Raw genomic sequence first — 23,080 nt, forward strand, 5'->3', positions numbered from 1 at the left:
ATCTTGGGCAAATTGAATTTTAAGACGAAATGTAACTTAAGAATCATTTAACTGATAAAGGAAGGCTTAATGACTTAAATGATCTCTATATAGAATTTGTATTAGGGAATTAATTTTTATTATGTTTGTTTCAAATAAATGTTTTGAGAATTATAAAACTAATTACCAAGGTCAAAGGGCTAGTTTTAATTACATAGTTTTAGTTACATTTATTCCATTTAAACTGCTCTCAGGTTAGCCATTAGCTTATGTGAAACCATTCGTTTGAGGTTCAGTCTACCACTGTTTATCCCATTCTTAACTATTTTTTGTAAATGTCTACGTTGGTCTACCAGTCATTTCCTTACCTAATCTAGTTCATATTCTCCATTCCATCAATATTCTGGTCTCATAAATTTTAAACTTCACCTTTGATCTTCACCTCCTCTGCCTTTCAGCCACTTAGATCATACCTTATGGTGACTATCCATACCACATTGACACCAGTAAAATCTTATGTTCCAATATTCAACTATCTGAACATAACCTCCTCTCTTTCCAATTCCCATATTCCCTACTTTCCAGTATGTCTTTCTTTGGTGATGTTGAGATTTCCAATCTCTTTACCCTTCTCTTGTAATGTCAGCTTCCTCCTGGCTTTAATTCTAAAACTTTTTTTATTAGGCTGTTTAATTGATCATATATTTTCTTGCTAAGGCCTTCAGTTCCCTTTTCTTTCTTATTTTGCCACCCTATCTATCCCCAAATTTTTCAGTTATTGGGTTAATTCAGCCATTCATTAAACTCCTATGCACACCCAATACAGTGCTATCAGAGACAAATTATGTGACAGATTGTGGCAGTTAAGGTGGAGTTTCAATTTTATTGGCTTTTGGATCTGCCTGGAGATTGGTGGAGCACACTCCTAGGTGTGTCTGGGTGGGTTGTGGAGGTATGGCCTTGGGGTCTATGTCTGTTCACTTGCCCCTTCCTCTCTGGCATTGTTCCCCTGCTCTACTTCCTGTTCACCATGAACTAAGCAGTATTACTTTGCTCTGCCCATCTACCATAATGTCTGCCTTTGAGCAAGCCAATCAGGGACCAAAACCAAGAGCAAATTAAACCTCCCCTTCTTTAAGTTGTGGGTGTTGGGCATTGTGTGTCAGAAAAGGGAAAGCTGGTACCAGAGAAGTATAGTAATTGGTGTGATTGCACCTGATCGTATGGTTTAGAAACTATTAGAACTGGCTTTCAGGGGGAGTTTGGAAAAGTTTGGCGATCCAGGCTAGAGAAGCCCTAGAATTCTATCAGTAGAGCTGAGGTGTGATTTGGTCAAAGCTCAAAAGATCAAAATGCTAACAGTTAAGGCCAGATTCAAGAAGTTTGAGATGTTGGCACTTGAATGAGAGGCCATGTGTCTTACTCTCTGTCAGAAAATTTATATACATTTTGTACATGTCCCAAGACTTTGAGGTAGACTGAGATTAAGGATGGTGGAGTAATTAATCTGCAGGAGGAAATTTAATGACAGCTCAACATTCATGGCATGGTTTCTGTTGGCTGCTTTTAGCCACATTTAGAGTGAAAAAGGAAAACCAAAAGCCAGAACAAAACAATTTGAAAAACTTACATTTTGGCCCATAAGGAGCCATATATAAAGTTAGGACCAAAGGAAATATGACTGCTAAAGAGATGATCACTATTAAAAAGAAACCAAGTACTTTATACAGGGGACAAGAAGAAAGAGGCTTTGAAGACATCTCAGGAATTAGCAAGACTTATATATTGCAGGCTTAATGATACAAAAATATAAACCTTTCACTTGAGAAGAGTCTCTGGAACCCCTTGTTGAGAAGGATCTCCTAGGGACTTGGTTCCCCATGATTCATTTCACTGTGCCCAGCTATCCAGACACTCAGAGGCCACTACATCCATAGTCCAAGGGGCCCTGGCTGCTGTTTCTGCTGACAGCAGACCTTGACATTATCCGTAGGATGCTGGTTTTACCAGAATGCAGAATATAAGAGTTGTGGGATCAGGGAGGCTTTCACTTAGATTTCAAAGGAAGACTTGGGAGCCAGGCACTGAGTCCCATAAGAGGTCAGGGCATGAATCTTTGGGAATGAAGCTATATGTGCAGTGGATGCCCTTAGGGGGTTAGAGATGTCAGGAATGTGGAATGTCTTCTGAGAAAAGCTTCAGGCCATGAATAGAGCCCACCCAAGAGAGAAGTCACATGGGCTGCAACTGGCCAGATCATAGAGGTGGGGCTGCTCAAGCCTTTTGGAACTCTCATTTTATCACCATGTGCCCTGGATGCCAGGAGTGGGACTACAGAACTTAATGTTAGCCTTGCTGGGTTTCAGTCTTGCTTTGGTCTGAGTCTTTCCTGTTCCCCTATTCCTCTCTTTTGAAATAGAGATGTTTGCCCTATGCCATTGTACCTTGGGATTATATAACTTATTTTTGATTTTTAGAGAAGTTCACAGCAGAGTTTGCCTTGAATCTCAGAATAGACTTGGACTAGGATTTTTGAAAAATGCTAGAACTGCCAAGACTTTGAGGAAGAGATTATTGCAATTCCTATTGTATGTGGGATAGTTGTAATAGATTCAGTGGAATTATGAATTTGCTATATTGTCTTTATTTGGAGATTAAGTATCATTTAAGTAGATGTATTTTGGTAGCAGGTTGAAAAGGAGTGGAATGTGGGGGTTAGGGTAGAGTTTCAAATTGATAGGCTTTGTGATCTGCTCCAGGGATTGGCGGAGTACACTTCTAGGTATGACTGTGGAGTCTTAGAAACATGGCTTCAGAATTTATGTCTGCTCCCTCACCTTTCCTGTCTGGCAGTTTTTCCCTGCTTTGCTTCCTGTCCACCATGAACTAAGCAACATTGCTCCACCACACCTTTCTTTTTTTTTTTCCACCACCCTTTCTGCCATGATATCTGCCTTGAAGCCAGCTGATCTTGGGCTGAAACCATGAGCAAATTAAACCTTTAGTCCTTTATGTTTTGGGTATTGTGTCTCAATGACAAAAAGCTAATATTTATTAGGTGAATTGGTGCCGCATAAATCTGTATTATGTGAACACTGCTTTTCAATCTTGTTTCTCCAACTTTTGTTTTCTTCTAGGATCTTATCAGTTCCTCTCCCTATTTTATGATTCAATTTCTTTGGAAATAGAAATCTTTTGTAGAAACTCCTTTAACATTCCTTTAAATTTATCTGTTTTTACCTTCTTTCTCAGTAAGAGAGACATTCAGTGCACACTAATGACATTACCTCTCCTTTTTGTGGGCATTTGTTTTCTGTACTATCTTAATATTCTTTTTTATATACTAAATTTTTTAGTATATATTTTATTTCCAGTTGACACTTAGTAATTACATATATATATATATATATATATATATATACACACACATATATATGTATACATACATTCTTTGTTATGTAAATTGCACCTTTACAATAAAATATAAGCTCTTTAGGGGTGGGGATGCTAATTCTTATATCACAGTTCTTTGCATATTATAGTGTGCCTAGCATATCATTGAATTCAGATGAATTTCTTATTATGCTATTTTTATTATAGAAATTCTCATCTTGCTATGTTTTATATTTTTGTGGTTCTTATTAATCTGGTATTTTGATAATTGAGTTAATCCTATACTATTGTTAGATAGATAGATAGATAGATTTTTTTTTTTTTTTTTGTACCAGGGCTTGAACTCCGGACCTTGTGCTTGAGAGGCAGGCACAGTGTCACTGAGCTAAATCCCTGGCCCTGTTCTATATTTTCTTTAGATCTATAAATCATATCTTAGAAACTCAAGAAATTCTGCCCCTAATGAATCCACTCAATGTAGTTCCATTATTGCACAGTCTTAGAGAAAGTTTTTAATATATATCATTATTATTACCATAAAACGCTACCAGGCAGATCAATATATGCATTACAGGATCTCCAGAAGGGAAAGAAGAAGGGAATGGCACAGAAAGACTGTTTGAAGAAATAGTATACAACAATATTTCCAAAATGTGATGAAAGACATGAATCTACAACTCAGTGAACTATAGGAAAAACCCAGAGAGATCAACCATGAGACACATTATAATCAAACTATTGAAAGAGAATCTTGAAAGTAGCAAAAGAAAAGTGCACTTCAAATACAAGGAATCCTCAGTAAGACTATCAGCAGATTTCTCAGCAGAAACTTTGGAGGCCAGAAGACAATGGAATCATATTTTTAAAGTCCTGCAGTTGTAAAAATCAGAAGACAAGAACAACTCTTGGTCAAAAATTCTTGTCCAGCAAAAGGATCCTCCAGCAGGAATGAAATAGAAATTAAGACATTTCCCGTTAAACGAAAGCTGACCCACAATGAGTTATATCCCACAAACTCAATATTAACTTGAAAAAGTAATAAAAGCCACTAAGTTTGAAAGGATGAAGAAATAGTATATCTCTTCACAGATATTATAAATAGAAATCCCTAAAGAATCCACACAAAAAAAATAGATCTAAGAAGTGAATTCAGCAAAGTGCAGGATATGAAATCACACAAAAATCCATTGTATTTCTATACACATGCAGTGAACAGTCTAGATGGGAAATTGAGAGAACAGCTTCATTTACAATAGTAAAAACCATTATTGAATGGAATTAAAGAAGACAGATAAATGGAAAGATAGCCATGTTCATGGATTAGAAGATTTAATATTGTTAAGATGACAGTGCTATTCAAAATAATCTTAAGTTTAATGCAGTTTCTATCAAAATCCTAATAACATTTTATAGAAATAAAAATATACCCTAATAATCATATGGAATTTCAAAGGACCATGAGGAGCCAAAATAATTGAAAAGAAACAAAGTTGGAGGACTCACACTTCCTGATTTCAAAATTTGTTTCTGAGCTATAGCAATCAAAACAGTGTTGTGTTGGCAGAAAGACAGATATATAAACACAGTAGAATATAACCTAGACTCCAGAAGCAAACCTTCACATAATTAGTAAATTATGTGAGAGAGACAAATCTTTTCAGCAGAAAGCACTTCAAAAGCCAGATATCAGGGGCTGGGGATTTAGCTCAGTGGTACCACCACTTGACTCGCAAGTGCAAGGTCCTGAGTTTGATCCTGGGTCTCCCCGCCAAAAAAACCAGTTATCTACATATGAAAGAGTAAATTTGGCTGTTACTTTATACCATATACAAAAATTAAATCAAAATGAGTTGACTTAAATGCAACATCTTAACTTACAAGTGACTTATGTGTAACATTTGAAACTATTAAAATTCTTGTGAGACCTTGATGGAAAATGTTCATGACATTATATTTGCCAGTGATTTATTGGAAATAATACCAAAAGCACAACAAATAGATAATTTGAACTTCATCAAACTTAAAAACTTCTGCTTAGCAAAGGAAAAAAAAATGAAAAGACAAACCAAAGTGGGAAAAGATATTTACAAATCATACATCTGATAAAAGATCAAAATCTAAAATTTATAGCGAACTCCTGCAACTTACCATGACAAGCAACCCAATTCAAAAATGAGTAAAGTAGACATTTTCCTAAAGAAGGTATACAAATAAGCTAGCATATGAGAAGATGATGACCACCTTTAGTCATGGGGAAATGCAAATGAAAAGCATTGAAATTCCACCTCACACCTTTTAGAGTAGTATTATCAAAAAAAAGAGAAAATAACAGGTGTTAGAGAGGACATGGAAAAAATAGAACCTTTGTACATTGCTAGTGGGAATATAAAATGGTGTTTTATGGAAAACAATTTGGCCATTCCTCAGAAAGCTAAACTTAAGAATTACCATATGATACAGTAATTTTACTCCTGGGAATACACCCAATGGGAATAAAAAGAGAGACTCAAGTAAATATTTCATAGCATTATCATTCATAATAGCCAAAAGATAGAAACAACCCATGTCCACGATGGGTATATGTGTGTACAGTGGAATATTATTCCACAATAAAAAGGAAATTGAGCTACATTCTTAACTTTAAAATATTATGCTAAGTGAAAGAAGCCAGACACAAAAGAACAAATGCTGTATGATACCACTTATATGAAGTATAGTAAGTCCCTAACTTATGAATGAGATCCATTCTAGGAGAACATTTGTAAGCTGAATTCATTTCTAAGTCCAACAAAGTGAGTCTTATATACCTTTGATACAAATATACAGTGTAAAGCATAAAAAACGAAACATACACAAAAATATGTAAATAAACTATTTTTACTTTTATAGTTACCTTAAAATGGTGGTACAGTACAGAACAACTATAAACAAACCATTTTTACTTCTACATATAGGGGATTGCATAGAGTGAACTGACAAGAAGAAAGTTACTAACTAGAGAAAGGAAGATGAGGGGAAAAAAAAGAGCTTGTACTCAGACATCACTGAATTGTTTTTTCAAGAGGGTAGACAGAATTGAATCCATTAAAAAAGAAAAAACTGTGTTTTCAGCAACTGTACCTTAGACAGAGGATTACTATCTAGAATATATAAAGAACTGAAAAAAATCAGACCCCCCAAATTCAAAGACCCAATTCAAAAATGGGCATCTGAAATGAACAGACATTTCTCAAAGAAGTAAAAGCAGCAAATAAATATACAAAAAAATGTTCAACATCACTCGTCATTCGAGAGATGCAGATGAAAACAACATTGAGCTTCCACCTCACCCCCAGAAAGAATGGCTGCTATTAAGAAATCATCTAATAACAAATGGTGGCGGGGGTGTGGGGAGAAAGGAACCCTTCTCCATTGTTAGTGGCAGTGCAGACTGGTGCAACCACTGTGGAAATCAGTATGGAGATACCTCAAAGAACTAGGCTTAGAGGTCCCATTTGACCCAGCTATCCCCCTGCTGGGTATCTTCACAAAGCAATTGAAAGAATCTTACCACAGTGATATATGTGCACCTATGTTTATAACTGCAGAGTTTGTAATAGCAAAAGCTTGGAAACAGCCAAAGTGCCCATCAACTGGAGACTGGATAAAGAAGATGTCGGGTTTTTTTATAAAATGGAGTACTACTCAGCCATAAAGAATGAGAAACTACAGACATTTATAGCTAAATGAATGCATATTGAGGCCATCCTCTTAAGTGAAGTAAATAGGACACACATGTGTAAATACTTAATAGTCTCTCTAGTGTGAGAACCTGAAAGTGTAAGTAAGGATACACATGGATGAAGTGGCCTCATAACATATTTCTCGGATTGTGTTTCCATCACATGTCACATGACTGTATCAAAATTTAAATTAGGGAGAAGTTTGGCTTATGTGGAGTCTGCTAACTAATGAGTTTTTTTCCAGATCATTATTTGTTCATGTTGGTTTTGGGGATCTTTCTGAAACAAATCACATCCTCTGGTGTCTTGTTGGTGCTTGAGGTGCTTTTTTAAGTTATATGGGAAAATGTTTAAGTGCTTTTCAGTTTTGTTTTGGTTGAGTTCTACTATATTTGAATATTATTGTTTTTTTCTCCTTGCATTGTTCTTCTTTGAGTGGCTTTAATTTTTTGTATGTGTGTGTTTGATAATAAAGTTATTTAATTAGGCCACCATCCCAAGCTCCTAGGGCAGAGAAGGTAAGCCAGTCCCAGCACCTGGAAGGAAGTTCCCCTGCCACCATCCCAACCTCCTAGGGCAGAGAAGGGCAGAGAAGCTGAGCCAGTCCCAGTAACTGGAAGGAAACTCCCCCGCCACCATCCCAAACACCGAGGGCAGAGAAGGTGAGCCAGTCCCAGCACCCAGAAGGGAGCTCCCCCACCGCCATCCCACGCTCCTAGGGCAGAGAAGCTGAGTGGGTCCCAGCACCCAGAAGGAAGCTCCCCCATGGCCATCCTAGGGCAGAGGAGCTGAGCAGGTCCCAGCACCCAGAAGGAAGCTCCCCCGCCATCATCCCAAGCTCCTAGGGCAGAGAAGGTGACCGGCATGGGTGCCAGAAGCAGCCCCCCCCCCGTGGAAATGAGAAGACACGTAAACAAGCCTCAAAAACAGACTTCTGGATCATCTACAGCAACCCCAAAGGGAAATGAGATGGAACAATCTGATACTCAACCACCTGGACTCTCTGAACTGGCAACAAAAGAGGATCTGGGAAAAAGGAAATCAGAAATAATTACTCAGATAACAGCAAAGATTGTGCTCATGGTGCAAGACATGATTAATAAACCTAGAGAGGACACAGATAAAAAAATAGAGGATCTGAGGAACATGATGGAATCCCAACATAGGAAACAAATGGAATCCGTAAAACAGATACAAACAGATTTCCAGGAGATTAAACACTTCATTGAAAGTCTGTGCAGCAGAATGAACCAATGTGAGGATAGAATTTCACATATAGAAGAAAAGATTGCAATTAGTGACCAGGAAAAGAAAAATTGCTTTAAAATTGTAAAGGAACATGAGAAATCAATCCAGCAGCTGCTAGACAATGCAAAGAAGAATAACATAAGACTGATTGGAGTCAATGAAGAAAGAGGAGAGAGTGCAGATGACATAAAAAAACTCTTCACAGAAGTGATGGCAGAAAACTTCTCAAGGAGGGAAAAAGAACTTGACATACAGATAAGTGAGGCATATAGGACTCCAACTAGCCTTGATCAAAAAAAAAATCTACACATAGGCATATAATCGTTAGGATTCCAGAAATCCAACAGAAGAACAAAGTTCTACAAGCAGTGAGAGAAAAGAAACCAATCACATACAAAGGAAAGCCCCTCAGAATCACAGCAGACTTCTCAATGGAAACCCTCAAAGCAAGAAGAGCTTGGAGTGGTGTATTTCAAGCCCTAAAGGAAAACAGCCTCCAACCCAGATGGATGTACCATACAAAACTATCTTTCAAAATTGATGGAGAAATAAGATACTTTCATGATAAAGAGCACCTCAGGAACTTCATGAATATCAAACCGGCACTCCAAAAAATTTTAGACAATACCCTAGGAAAAGACAATGAGGATCACAACCCCAGGAAACCCAGCAGAATGAATCCACTGGGCGTGACAAATTAAATGCAAAGGGGGAGAATCCAACAAAAAGAAAAAGTCATGACAAGGCTTTTAAAACTTTTAACTTCATCTCCCTAATGAGTGTATAATTCAATCTTGTTATTGTACTGATTAGTATTTTTCTGATTCTAGAGTTGCACACCTTTCCTTGTGCTATATTGGCTATTTATCATCTTCTTATGTCTACATTTTAATTGGGTTGTCTATTAATGAGCTCTAAGAATTCTTTATATATTCTGGTCATAGGTTATATACATTGTAAATATGGTCTGTTTAAGAACTACTTTTCATTTTAATGATGACCTTTAAAATTCTAAATTTTGATGGAATCTCATTTATCAATTTTTTTCTTTTATACATCACGTCTTTTGTATCCTAGGTAGTTCTTGCCTACCCTGAATTCATAAACATTTTCTCTTATAATTTCTTCTTAAAGTTTTATACTTTTAGGCTTTCATATTTAGGTTCATAGATCCCTTCAAGTTATTTTCATGTATGGAAATAAAGGGTTGAGGTTAATTTTTTTATATACAGATACCATGTGTTCTAGTGCTGTTTGCTGAAAATACTATCTCTTGCTCGGCTCTTGAATTGAGTTTATATTCTATAAAATGCTAATGTTAAATAATCTTTCAAAACTAAGTGGACCATATATGTGTGGTTCTATTTCTAGACTCTCTGTAAATGATCTATACGTCTTTCCTTACACCAACACTGCCTTGATTACTGTAGCTTTAGAAGAAGTCTTAAAATTAGGTACTAAACGTCTTCCAACACTGTATTTTTTTTTAACTTTTCTAGGTCCTTTGTACTCCTACATAACTTTTAAATTTCATTTTTTTTATAAAATGGAGCACTACTCAGCCATAAAGAATGAGAAACTATAACTTTTAAATTTCAATATCCAATTCTTCATTTATAGCAAGTATACACAGACCTGAATTTTTATATATACCTTGTGTTTTCTAATGCTGCTAAATTCAAGTACAAATTCTAGGGGCTCCTAGAGATTTCTTAGTATTTTCTCTGTAGATGATCATTTCATTTACATATAAAGATTTTGCTTCTGCCATGCCAATCCTATCCTAGTTGTGTCATTTTATTGCCAGACTATTTTGGTGGGGACTAGGTTTCAAAGTTTAATGGACAGATAAAGAGTAAGCATATCTGCCCTTGTTCCCCACCTTAAGGAGAAAGCATTGTATCCTCTCCATTCATATAAGGCATTCTCACTGGAAGTATGGAGTACATGTCTTTAATCTGTTGAGAAGGCTCTGTTCTACTTCTAGTCTCCTGATAGCTTTTACCATGAACAGCTGTAGAATTTGGTCCAATACTTTTTCTCCAGCTAGTGACAGGATCATATGGCTTTTTCCTTTTCTCTGTTAAAATGATGACTTTTGGGGGTGGATCTTCCAATGCTGAACCAACACTGCCATCCCTATAACAAAACCACTTTCTACATCCTGCCAGATCTGACTTCTAATAGTTTGTTTTATTAAACAAATTTCTATCTATGTTCATACTTTTTTCTTCTATTATCTTTATCCAGTTTTAGGATTAGCAATATTGAGTTCCTAAAATGAGGGGAGATGCGTTCCTTCTTTTTTCTGCTTTAATTGTTTGGTATAATTTATCAGTTAAAATGTTTATGAGCCTGCTGTTGTCATATAGGTAGGTTTTCAAGCTAGGAATATACTTTCTTTAAAAGGTGCTATTCAAATTTTATATTTCTTCCAGAGTTAGTTTCATTAATTTGTTTTCCAAGGTACTTCTTAGAAGTTATCAAATTTATTTCAAAAAAGATTTTTGTAATATGCTTTCTGTATCCTTTTAAATTCTGTAAAATCTGTGGTAATGTCTCCTAGATCTTGATATTGTAATTTTTAAAAATGTATAATTGATACTGTGTAATAGGAAGTAAAGGTCTAAAGGAGCAGGTGAAGTGGGAGGGGTTGGGGAAAGGAAAAAAGGGAAAAGAAAAAATATGAGAAGAGGAAAAAAAATGGAAACAAAGTCTTTGCAAATAGGGAGGGGTGGAGGGGGTAAAGGGAGGGCAAGGGAAGGGGAAAAATATAAGAACCAAGATACTCATGTAATGGTACAAGATCCCAATGATGAATGTAACTATTTTATACCTAAAATCTACCAATAAACTTAATGGGAAAAAAATAGTTATTTAATTAAAAAAATTATTTTAAAAACCTGTGTTTTCAACATCAGGTGTGAGTGAAATTCTATCTTGCCCTCATCTCCTATTGCTGATGATACTTCAGCTCCACTATCTCCCACCTACCCTCCCTCCTCTAGTTAGTAACTATTGCATTTTACAGTAAGCACACAGCAGCATAACTGACAATATCCAACAGACTCATGAGTTACTTCTGCAATTTGTTCGCATCTACACATGTTCATAATACAAGGTCCATTCATATCTGTGAAAGTTCACAACTCAAATGTTCCTAAGTTGGGGACTTGCCATATGTAAAATTGGCAAAGTTATAGAGACAAAAGGAAATTAGAAGCTACCAGGGGTTAGGGTGGGAGGAATATAGAGTTATTGCTTAATGGTTTCAGAGTCTCTGTTTGGGTAATACTAAAAATGTTTTGGGAGTACATAGTGGCAATAGTTGCACAGCATTGTGAATGTAATTAATGCTGCTGAACTAAAAATAGCTAAAATGGCAAATTTTATGTTATATTTTATCATAAGTTTTGAAAATTAATGTAATACAGTAAAAATTAAAGTACTGGATACTTTAATTGGATGAATTGTGTAGTATGTGAAATATAGCTCAGTAATTCAGCTGTTAGAAAAAGGATGCATGCTATGTAATTTCATCTATGTAAAGTTGAAAAACAGGGCCAAGTTCAAATTATTAGAAGTTAGGACAGTAGTTACATTCATTGAGGAAGGAGGGTAATGTTGATATTCAGAAACACAAATAAATAAAGCTAAGTCCCATGCTGAGAAATTCTCTGGGTTTAGAGAGTACTTAGAGCAGTCGAATCCAGCCTGGCTTTGAAGAGTACGCAGAGGTTGAAATGAGCCTCCAAGCAGAAGTGATGGTTTGTGCAAATTCCAGGAGTCCAGCAAATATTGACCATGCTTCTGCATGGAGTTTCTGTGGCATGAAATGTTAGGCATGTTGTGGCAGAAGATGAGTTGGATAAGCAGAAAAGGAGTAGAAAGTAGATAAACTGGATTAGAATCTTGGATTTAACATGTGGGTGGAGGAGGTGACAGATTTTTAAGGAGGGAAGTAATATGGTTAGATATGGATTTTATTTAGATCACAGTAGGTGGGCGTGTAGGCAGTGAGTTTGAAGTTAAATAACTTGCCCATGTAGCAGTGCTGTGATTTAAATGCGGATCAGTCTTATTCTAAAGCTGGTAGGTTTGCCATCAAATTGAGTAGGAACTGAGATTGACTTTGAAGCCATCAGGTAAATAGAAGGAAGATGCATAGAAGGAAGATGCACAAAAGTGAGAGTAACATTAAATTGTTCCTGAGGCTTTTATTTCTGCAATTTTTGCTATTCTTTGATCTTTTTAGCAGTGTTTAAAGATCCTGGTTATGATTATTTATTGTAGCAAATAATTTGATTCCTTTTTAAGGGGAGAAAAGGAATAAATAAAATTCTTTTTGTCTCTCCCTTTAAAGCTTGGTTGTTCAAACATAAGATCAAAAGCTGGTCCTTGAATGTTTGCAAGCCTAAATATAATGATTAAAGAAAATGCCAAAAGTAATGATCATGTTTAAAACAGAATGTAGTGCTTTTTAAGCAAACAAATTTAAGTGGTTCTCCTAAGAGTGTCTAAATAAAGGTATGAGCTAGATGAACTTTGAAGGACTCATAAATTTAAATGTCCTAATATAACAGGTAATAATAAAGGAAATTATATTTCAACTATTTTCAGTAATAAAAATGAACTAACAAAAAGTCAAAGAATAATTGAAAGATTGTCCAGATGTACAACTTTGTAAATGATTTGAACATCTTATTTTTGTATCACCTGTAATTTCAACTAATTTATTACTTTTATAGGCCTACACAAGTGAAATGGCAGCTGATGGTAGCAAGTTGTTTTAGAAGAAGTGGTAAATGTTTCGATTTTACTTATTTCTTCTCTATTTTGTTATTTTGTTTTAGGTAATTGTGCAATTTCTTTTAGGTAAATGTATTTCAGTTGTATCTGTGTTTGTTAAAACACCAACTTTTAAAATAACTATACATAGAGCCGGGGATGTAGCTCAGTGGTTTCGCCGCCTGCTGTGCAATCGCAAGGACCCAAGTTCAATCCCCGGTACCAAAAACAAAACAAAACAAAACAAAACAAAAATAAAATAACTATACATAAAAAAACTATACATAATTGAAGCATGATATGAAAAAATAATTATTCTGTGCTGAAAAAGTTGTACTTACAAAGTGGGCATTGCTCTGTTTAGTTGTTTTGTTTTGGAGTTTGTTTGTTTGTTTTGTTTGTAGCTAGGGATGAAAACCCAGAGGATATGCTCTGCCATTTAGCCACATACATACCCAGCTTCCACAAGTTATATATTCCAACACCTCTCTTTAAAAATGGATTGTTTCAGGGCCAGGGTTTTAGCTCAGTGGTTCTGTTGCCTACCTCGCAAGTGCAAGGTCCCGAGTTCAATCCCCAGTAGCCCCCCAAAAAATAGATGATTTCAGGATGCCTATGATCCCAGCATTCTAGCAGACTGAGGCAGGAGGATGGCAAGTTTGAGCCCAGCCTGGACAACTTAGTAAGGTAGTTAGACCCTGTCTCAGAAATTAAAAAAAAAAAAAAGGCTGAGGACTTAGTTCAGTCCCAAGGTCCTGGATTTCATCCCCAATACTACCAAAAAACAAAAACAAAAACAAAAGATTGTTTTTCAAAAGTAACATGTAATAATTTTTAATTAGTTAAACCCAGATCAATCTTATTCTAAAGCTGGTAGGTTTACCATCAAATTGAGTAGGAACTGAGATTGTCTTTAAAGCCATATCGGGTAAGTAGAAAAGAGATTCACAAAAGTGAGAGGAACGTTAAATTGTTCCTGAGGCTTTTATTTCTTCAATTTTTGCTATCCTTTGGTCTTTTTAGTATCTAAAGATCCTGGTTATGATTATTTATTTTAGCAAATAATTTGATTCCTCTTTAAGGGAAGAAAAGGCATAAAATTCTTTTTGTGGGAAAAAATAAGCATTCTTTTTACATTAATTTATACTTCCATTTTCTAGTCCTGTGATTCTCAGGGTCTTATGTGCCTAGCCAAATTTATGAAACTATCCCACACCTGCAAAGTCTGAGGAAAGCTTGCAACTGGACTATATATTTTTTATACCAAAGATCACTAGATATCTTGGTTTGCCTTTTTTACTCTGCTGTTATTATGCTTTGCCCTGGTGACACCTAAATGATGGAGATGCTGTGAGTTTTAGACTATGCAATGAATGGTATGCTTAAAATATCAGAGATTTTGCCAGGAGATCATTGCTAACAGATGTATAATCCTCCCATATAACACAAAAACAGCTCAGGAAACTGGCCATGGTGGCACATGCCTATAATTCCAGCACTTGAGGCTGAAGCAGAAGGTTCATGCGTTTGAGGCCACCCTCGGCTACACAGTGAGTTCAAGGCCAGCCTGAACTACATAGTGAGACCGTCTCAAAAAATATATATGCATGTATACATACATACACACATGCATAAATGGCTCAAGAAAGAAAGTCTTCAGGGAAAGCGCAACTTGCGAAAGTATTGGGAGTTCTTACTCAGTTTTGTGGATGGTTTCTTTGTCTCTGTGAGTGCCACCAAAATGCACCGCAAATATTTTATATACACTCAATGTAGTCTTCAAATCATGTCAGGGCTTGATTGTTAACAGCTGTATTAGATACTTGTTATATGTATCGGTATGAGTTTTCAGTCCCTAGATCATTTTAATGTCAGTCATGTGAAGTGTACATACAAATGAACTCTCCTGGGTGGTTTCAGCTTGCTTAAGTTGCTGAAGAACAGGTCAATACAGTGAGCGTTCACCTAGAAACTCCTGTGTGATGGGGCATCCTATCCCCATTTCACTTGGCTCTCCCAGGAGCTCTTCCAAGGTTAGCATGGCCATTCTTCTAGGACAGCGAAGCCCAGAGAGATTCATAACTTATTTGCTTAGATTTTAGAAATGATTTTTGACCCAAACTCAGTTTTCCTATTTTGTTTAAGCCTATTCATTTCTCTGATTTGCTAGTAATGTTTTTGTCTTTTTTATTCCTAGGTAACTACCAAAAAGCATTAGATACTTATAAAGATATTCACAGAAAATTTCCAGAAAATGTTGACTGTAAGTAACATTGGATTTTGTAACTTTAAGGCATAGAATCTCATATTTTGTGTTCTAATATGTGTTTACATTTCCTATAGTAATTGCATACATAATGCACCCTATATTTTGTAGTACATTTGTTTAGATGTTTTTATAAGGTCAGAAATTTGACTATGTAGGTACACATTTTTATACAACTTTATTGTGGATAGATTTAAATACAATGCCAGATTTTCTTCAGTGGTACCAAATCTATATTTCAAAATTTTATGAAATTTTTAAGAATAAAGTTGGCTTTATGTTGGTTTTTCAAAATTTAGAAACTGAAATGTTTTCTTGCAAAGATATTTTAACTGTCCATTCACTTTCTAAGGCTAGAAAAATACTCTGAGTTTATGAAAATAGAACATTAATAATCTTGCTAATACTGATACAGATTATTTTTAAAGCTACTTGAATTTTAAAATGTTATCTTGATGTTTTTTACTTGTCAATTGTAAATTTAGCCTTGTAAAAATTACTAATTTTCTATTTTGTTGCATACTAGATTGGATGCAATTTACAGTGATAATGTGAAGTGTTACAGCAGTAACAATGAAACAGGCTGAAGACAAACATAAAGTAGCCACATTCATATGCTCCATATTCTTACTAAACTCTAAATTTTGTCCTTAAATGCTTTGGATTAGAGGAGAGAGAAAAGTTACAGCCTGTAGTGTAATTTTCACTCTTTTATGAAGAGATAAGAAGCAATTTCTTGAGAAGTAAAACATTTCCAATTCTTAATTCATTCATGTTGATACACAAAACAATATAGCAGATAAAGTCATGGAAAGATACAATAAATACTTTAATAACATCCCTGCAGCAAATAAAATAACATGTTTGAAGAGTCTTTTAAATTTTGTCCATCAGTACTGGGGGTGTAGCTCCATGGGAAGTGCTTGCTTAGCATATGTAAGACCATGGGTTCAATTCCCAGTACCATGCAAAAAAATTTTTAAAAAAGAAAATACTGTTAATTTTGTCCTTTAGCAACGACAGCAACATATTATAGTTTACTAAAAACAAGTCTTCTTTTCCGAGCCAAGTTTTCTGATGGCCCAGCCTGATCCATGGATTAGGTAGATATAGTTCATGTTCCTTTATTAGTATGTTTCTCCACTTGACTTTTCATCAAAGCTTTGCAGCAGATAGCTCAGCTGTGATCATTGGTGATGGTACAGGATCAAGGTGTTCTCTAATGCTTATAAATAGATTCATTAACTCACAGCCAGCTTCCAAATGCCAGTCAGGAAACATCACGGAAATAACTTGGAGAACTCTTAAAATACAAACTTCTAACATACCTCCAGAGAGTCTAACTTGGGTTTGCAGTGGAGCCAGGCATCTTCTCCTTTCCTATATGTTTTTAAAAAGCTTTCCATGTGATTCTTAATCTCAGTCACATTAGGGAGCTGGTGCTTTAGAAATTACACAAGCGATAGGGATGGCGGTGACACTGTGAAGATGGCACAGCCTCACAGTCTGCTGGGCCACAGTTGCTCAGCCTATACCCCTGACATTTGGGCTTGGATAATTCTGGATCATGGGAGGCTGCCCAGTAAATCAACATTCCGGTCTCGGCCCACTAGATGCTCCCACCACGGTCATGAAAACCAGAAATGTCTCTATTTCAGGCCAAATGTCCCCTCTAAGGCTAAATTGCTGCCAGATAAAAGCCACAACCCCTTTGTACCAGTACCAGGAAGGGAATGTCTTCAAACAAGGCCAACATTTTTCCTGTATGGAGAGTTTAAGAGTCACTCTAAAAGTTAAATAAATGATTGTGTAGGCCATCAGGAATGTCCAAGATGATGCTGGCTTGTATGATTTTCAAAACAAATGCAATCAATAGACTACCTTAACTGTAACCATAGAAAAAACATTTGCATTCATGGAATGCCTTATTTTGAGCAGAATAGTTTTTCCGGTGAACCCAAAAGGATAATTTAGTTCAAATTATATTCTTCATCAAAACTTGACATGCACTTATAGATGATATTCTGCATTTTAGAGGACATCAACCAAAATCAATGATCTTTATTTTACATTAAAAATCTCTCAGCCTTTCTTCTGAAAATAGATAGGTAAGAGAAACCTTAATGTGGAGTATTAAGGTAAATTTGTACATAGGCAATTTATACCGTAATATTTAACCCTTAAAATCATTTTAGTACTGGTACTTTTACAGTACTTTTAGTGGTCATAAGTTGGTTATCTCTGTATAAAATCTTGAGGAATGACTTGTGGTCCTGACACAGTTCTACCTCTGTGGATAAAGCAGAAAACTAACAAACTAAAATCCTTGGTGTCATGGGGTGTTTATTCTAGTGGGAAGAGAAAAAAAAACAGATACATAACATGTCAGTAGTTGTAAGTGCCGTAAAAGAAGCACAGGGAAGAAGGTATAGGGTACTAGAAGGTGAGTGTTTTAGACAGGATGGTCAGGAGAGCACACAAGGTAGCCTATACGCAGAAACCAGAAAGAATAAAAGGAAGCAAACCATGAAGATATTGAGGTTCGTGTGCTTGGCACACAGTGGACCACCTGGTGGGAGAATGGGAGGAGCTAAGTCAGAGAAGAAGGCAGCCTGAGGAGGCAGGGCCTGACATCCTCCTGGGCCTTAGATAAGAACTTCAGGGTACATTTTGGAAGATGGTCACCCTCTGGAGAACATTGAGCAGAACAGTAACCTGACCTGACAGAGCATCAGTAACAGCAACGACTCAGACTTCTGCACTAGAGGTCCACACAAAAAGATCGCTTTGGCTGCCATCTGGAGAATCAACTGGGTAGATGTCATCTACATGAGAATACGCAGTATTAGCCTAGCCTCCAGTGATAGAGTGGAGGTGGTGAAAGGGGCAGACTGAAAATATGTTTCTAAGATAATTGATGAGAGAACTTGTTGGGTCTTTGGATTGGGAGTGAAAGGCATGCCAAGGATGACACCAGGGACCTGGGTATGGGGAGCTGGAGGGGTGGAGCCACTAGTCTCTGAAATGTGGAAAACTGGAGAAGGGAAAGGCAGAGCAGCATCAGGAACAGTAAGGAAATACAAGAGAGCAGAATCTAGTTCAAACTCTAGCCTATTTCAAAAAATGTAGCAGATGGAACATGTGTTGTGCTATACTACAAACAAAAGGTTCCTAAAAATTGTAAACCTACCAAGGACAAAGAGATAATTAAATTTTGGGAAATACAGAGGAAGTTTCTACTAGTGGATAGAAGACGCTTCAGGGTTAGGTAAGGTGGTGATGAAGTCAGTAAGAAGCAAAACAGTTGATGATGCAGAGCTCTGGGAAATCTCAGGACTTGGGAGGCATGCAGGGCTGCACACAGGGGGGCTGGCTGCTGTGTGAGGGACGGCAAGGCCCAGATCCCACCCAACTGCTGCGGGGTAGCTCTCAGTGGATGATGGGGAGAAATGCGCTCAAGGTGTATTTAATAGAGTTGAAATAATTAATTAATTATATAACCTGGATATTTATGCAGATAGTGAGGGATAAAATGTGAGATAATACAGGAAGAAAGGAGATTTGGGAGAAAATGATGATGTCAGCTTGGGATAGGTTTTCTTTGAGGTACTGTGGATGTCAGGTGGAGATCTAATCTATTTTTTAAATAAAGTTATAATGCATAGAAAGGAATGTGGCAAAGACTGAGTAGTCGTAGACCAGCTTTAAATTATCGACAGATAGAGCAGTTGAGGTTTGTAAAGACAAACCTCCCAGGACAGTTCACAAAGTAAACCAATGTTAGGTGGAACAGGGGAGGTAAGAGAGGGAGGTCAGAGACAGAAGACAAGCAGTGCCCAGAAGACAAGGGAGGAAGATTTCAGGAACAAAATCACTGTCCATGAAGTTAATTGTAAAAGTTGAGTTGGAGGTGTAACTCAGTGGTAGAATACCTGCCTAGTACACACAAGGCCCTGTGTTCCATCACCAGCACTGCAAAAATAGGTGAATGAATAATGAGTGAATATATTTACTGACAATATGAACCTTTCTTGGTAATTTTTTTTTTTTTTTTTTGGTACCGGGGATCAAACTCGGGTCCTTGCGCTTGAGCAGCAGGCAGCAAAACCACTGAGCTAAATCCCCGGCCCTCTTGGTAATTATTATTACACACACAAACTGTCTGCATTCTGGAACCCAGATTCCCTTAGAGCTCTTCACACATATTTATGAATCTCCCATCAGCATGTTGACAAATGTCACACCTGGTTCTCACCCAAAAGTTCTCTCCCAGCAGTGCCCTTGTGTTCTGCTCCTCCAGGATGTGGCAGCCTGAGGACAAGGGAGGTGGAGAGGGCTGGTTCAGAAATTGCAGAGCATCATTGTTTTTCAAGAAAGAAAAAATAAACATCATTTTTGGGCCTCATTCCTATTTGTGTCCCAAAAGGCTAAGTTCATTGATTTGTGGCCTTTTACCACTATGCACACTTCTTTTTAAATATATTCTTTCACAATTTAGGTCTGCGCTTCTTGGTTCGTCTCTGCACAGATATTGGATTAAAAGAAGTTCAAGAATATGCCACAAAACTCAAGAGGTTGGAAAAAATGAAAGAAATAAGGGAACAGGTATCTCATATGGGCCCAAAACTGCTATGTGTTACTTTTCAAAATGTCAGTCTGCTATAGCTCAAATGAATGTTAGGAGTATCTCTCAAAAAGAAGCATTGAATGGGCTGGAGATTTAGCTCAGTGGTTCTGGTGCCTGCCTTATAAGCTCAAGGTCCCGAGTTCAATCTCCGGTACCAAAAAAAGCATTGAAAATTTTTTCTGCTCCAGCATAACTAAAATTTTAGTTTAAGGGTAAAATTTTGTTACAAGTGGGTTCCCTATGGGTAGAAATACAATCAATTCTCTATAGTCATCAGTGGATAGTTACTACCAGAAAAACATTAAAATAAAACATTTATTAAAATAAAACTAAAATTAAATAATAAAATAAAATAAACATTAAAATTTACAGCATAATTTGAATACTTGGTTTTAATCATAGAGTCCTGTGTTTAGTGAGAAGCAATGACTGTCCTTATCTGTAAGAGCAGTGCTGTTTTCTTTAAGCTGTTTCCTGGTGTACCAGAGCACGGCTCTGAGAATGACATTAGCACACATGGAAGCATCCTGTGTCTATCTCTGTTGTGTGCAGTATGTAGAATAAAAATTCTCATTACTTTTTTAAAAGAATCATCTCTCCTATGTTTGAGCCTAGAATATTTAAAATTTAATGTGATTTTTGAATATCTACCTGTCATAGAAAATATGTTCATGAAGCTGACAGTGCTATATTGGAAATAAAATTCTGACTGAGGAATTAAGTTAATTTTTTATTACGAAAATATAGTGACAAAGGACTTTTTTCAAAAATACAATTATTTTGACTACAGAGAAAAATCTAAATTCCATACTTACTTTAGAAATGTGGGTGGTTGTCTTATCTTTGCTTTTAAGGTGTGATTTAATCATTCTCTTTTTAAAGTATCCAGTTGCAGGGCCGGGGATTTAGCTCAGTGGTTCTGCTGCCTGCCTCGCAAGCAGAAGGACTGGAGTTCAATCCCCGATACCAAAAAAAGGATCCAGTTGTAAAAGGATTATGAGCAAATACAGATTTTTACTCAAAAGATTCTGTGCAGTATCACTTTCATATTAAAATGCCAGGCGAGGGTATATAGTTGACTCCTGCTATAATGGCCAATCTAATACAATGTACCAAGAGCTAATGAAATTAGATAACTTGTATGAAAACCTTATGAAATGTTAGCTGGAGTAAATGGATGTTCCAGTGATCATAATTGCTATCACAAGCACTATTAAATGTGTTTCATTAATAAGAATCAAAAAGAAGGATATATTTCAAACCAAGAAAGATTTTTGGAACTCAGTACACTATTATGTTGAGCTCCCTAATTCAGAGCCATGGGCACTGCACAAAGAGTCTTCAGGCTTGACAAGTTTGAGCATCAGTAGTTTTAGTTACACTGAACAGTGAACATAAACTGCTACAGATGTGGATCATGTATAACACACACACTTCTTGCAACTTACTACGATGGTTTATCTGTTAGTATGTCCAATTTAGTGGACTTCTAGTGTTGACCCCTTTTAAACAGTAAGAAGAACCTTCTAACTTTGTGGGAACTTCTTGCAGCCAGTTCACAAGGAATGCTTTAAATGACTGCATGTTACTATTATATAATAGTGAGGCTTGTTGGAGGAAGTTGGCAGCTCACATATCTTCATTTCAGTCCCACTCTCCCACCCCTTTTTTCCTCTCCCTTCCCACTGACCCCCTTCCCTGTCACCAGAAGTTTGCCTGTCATCTCACCTGTAGGTATGTATGTATCTTTTAGGGTTCTCATATAAGAGAAAACATACAATATTCACCTCTCTGAGTCTGAGTCTTTCACTTAACATGATAGTTTTTATTCCCATCCATTTTCTGCAAATGACATGATTTCATTCTTCTCTATAGCTGAGTAATATTCCATTGTATATAAATACCACCTTTTCTTCATCCATTTATCTGTTGATGGCCATGTAGGCTGTTCCCACAGCTTAGCTGTTGTGAATTGTGCTTCTGTAAACATGGGTATACATGCTATCATATAGAATACTGTCTTTAATTCTTTGAGGCATATAACGAGGAATTGATATTTCTATATTTAGTCTTTTAAGGAATCTCCATGCTGGTTTCCGTAGTGTTCATACTTGAGTACATTCCTACCAATGAATAGGAGGCTTCCATGCCACCCCATCTTCATCACCATTCATTGTTTTTTGTATTCTTGATCATAGCCATTCTGACTGGGGTGAGATAGAATTCCAATGTAGTTTTAATTTGCATTTTTCTGTTGGCTAGAGATATTGACCATATGGCCATTCTCTGGAAGTATCGTATTTGGTTTATTTTCCAGCTTTTTTGTTGGGTTTATTTTTATGGGGGTTAAGTTTTGAGGGGTTTTTGTAAATTTTAGAATTTAATCTTCTATCAGGAGAATAGCTTGCACAGATAGTCTCTTCACTCTGTTGTTTCCTTTGCTATGCAGAAGCTTTTTTTTTTTTGGTGGTACCAGGAATCAAACTCAGGACCTTGCACTTGCCAGGCAGGCATGGCACCACTGAGAGACATCCCTGACCCTCCATTTGTTGATTCTTAATGTTATTCACAAGAGTTATTTTTTGTTTCTTTTTATGGTACTTGAGTTTGGGGTTGAACCCAGGACCTGTGTACTGAGCTACATCCCAGCCTTTTTGTTTTTGGACAGGGTTTGGTTAAGTTGTTAAGTTGCCCAGGCTGGACCTGAACTTGTGACTCTCCTGCCTCAGCCTCCCAGAGTGCTGGGATTACAGGCATGCGCCCACTAGGCCCAGCTTCACAAAGACTCTCAATGAAAGCTTCAGTAAACACTGATGCCAGGGAATTCCTTGGAAATGAACCTGAGAGGTAAAGAAGAAAACATCCACCTTTAAAAACCCTTAGAATTCATTTTCACAGTTTTTGTAGCTCACCATTAATTTAATTTCCTCATTGTTAGTTGTGTCTTAGATGAGTCATTGTAGATTCCATTCTGTCCATTGCTCTGTATAGGACTTGTGACTCACATTTGCTACCTCTTTCCCTTTGCCTCTTTCTCTTTTGTACCCTCTGCTTTAT

At 36.7% G+C, this 23,080-nt stretch overlaps 1 protein-coding gene across 13 annotated transcripts in view; it reads left to right on the forward strand.

Moving 5' to 3' along the window:
* The window catches only part of Ift88 (intraflagellar transport 88), a 132,045-nt gene that overhangs the window by 82,416 nt on the left and 26,549 nt on the right, over window positions 1-23,080 (forward strand). For 9 of the 13 annotated variants that reach the window (XM_087199404.1, XM_087199409.1, XM_087199407.1 and 6 more), the window contains 3 exons: window positions 13,091-13,143; window positions 15,328-15,393; window positions 19,895-20,001. In XM_087199404.1, coding sequence (XP_087055530.1) covers window positions 13,091-13,143; window positions 15,328-15,393; window positions 19,895-20,001 — 226 coding nt within the window. The remainder of the gene's footprint in view (window positions 1-13,090; window positions 13,144-15,327; window positions 15,394-19,894; window positions 20,002-23,080) is intronic. The other 4 variants (XR_002386189.2, XM_087199408.1, XM_013075879.3 and 1 more) reach the window with 1 other exon arrangement.

Source organism: Heterocephalus glaber, unplaced genomic scaffold (assembly GCF_053883595.1).
Source record: "Heterocephalus glaber isolate CG9 unplaced genomic scaffold, H.glaber_assembly_v1.0 deba00001719, whole genome shotgun sequence".
In the NCBI taxonomy this organism is placed as follows: Eukaryota; Metazoa; Chordata; class Mammalia; order Rodentia; family Bathyergidae; genus Heterocephalus; species Heterocephalus glaber.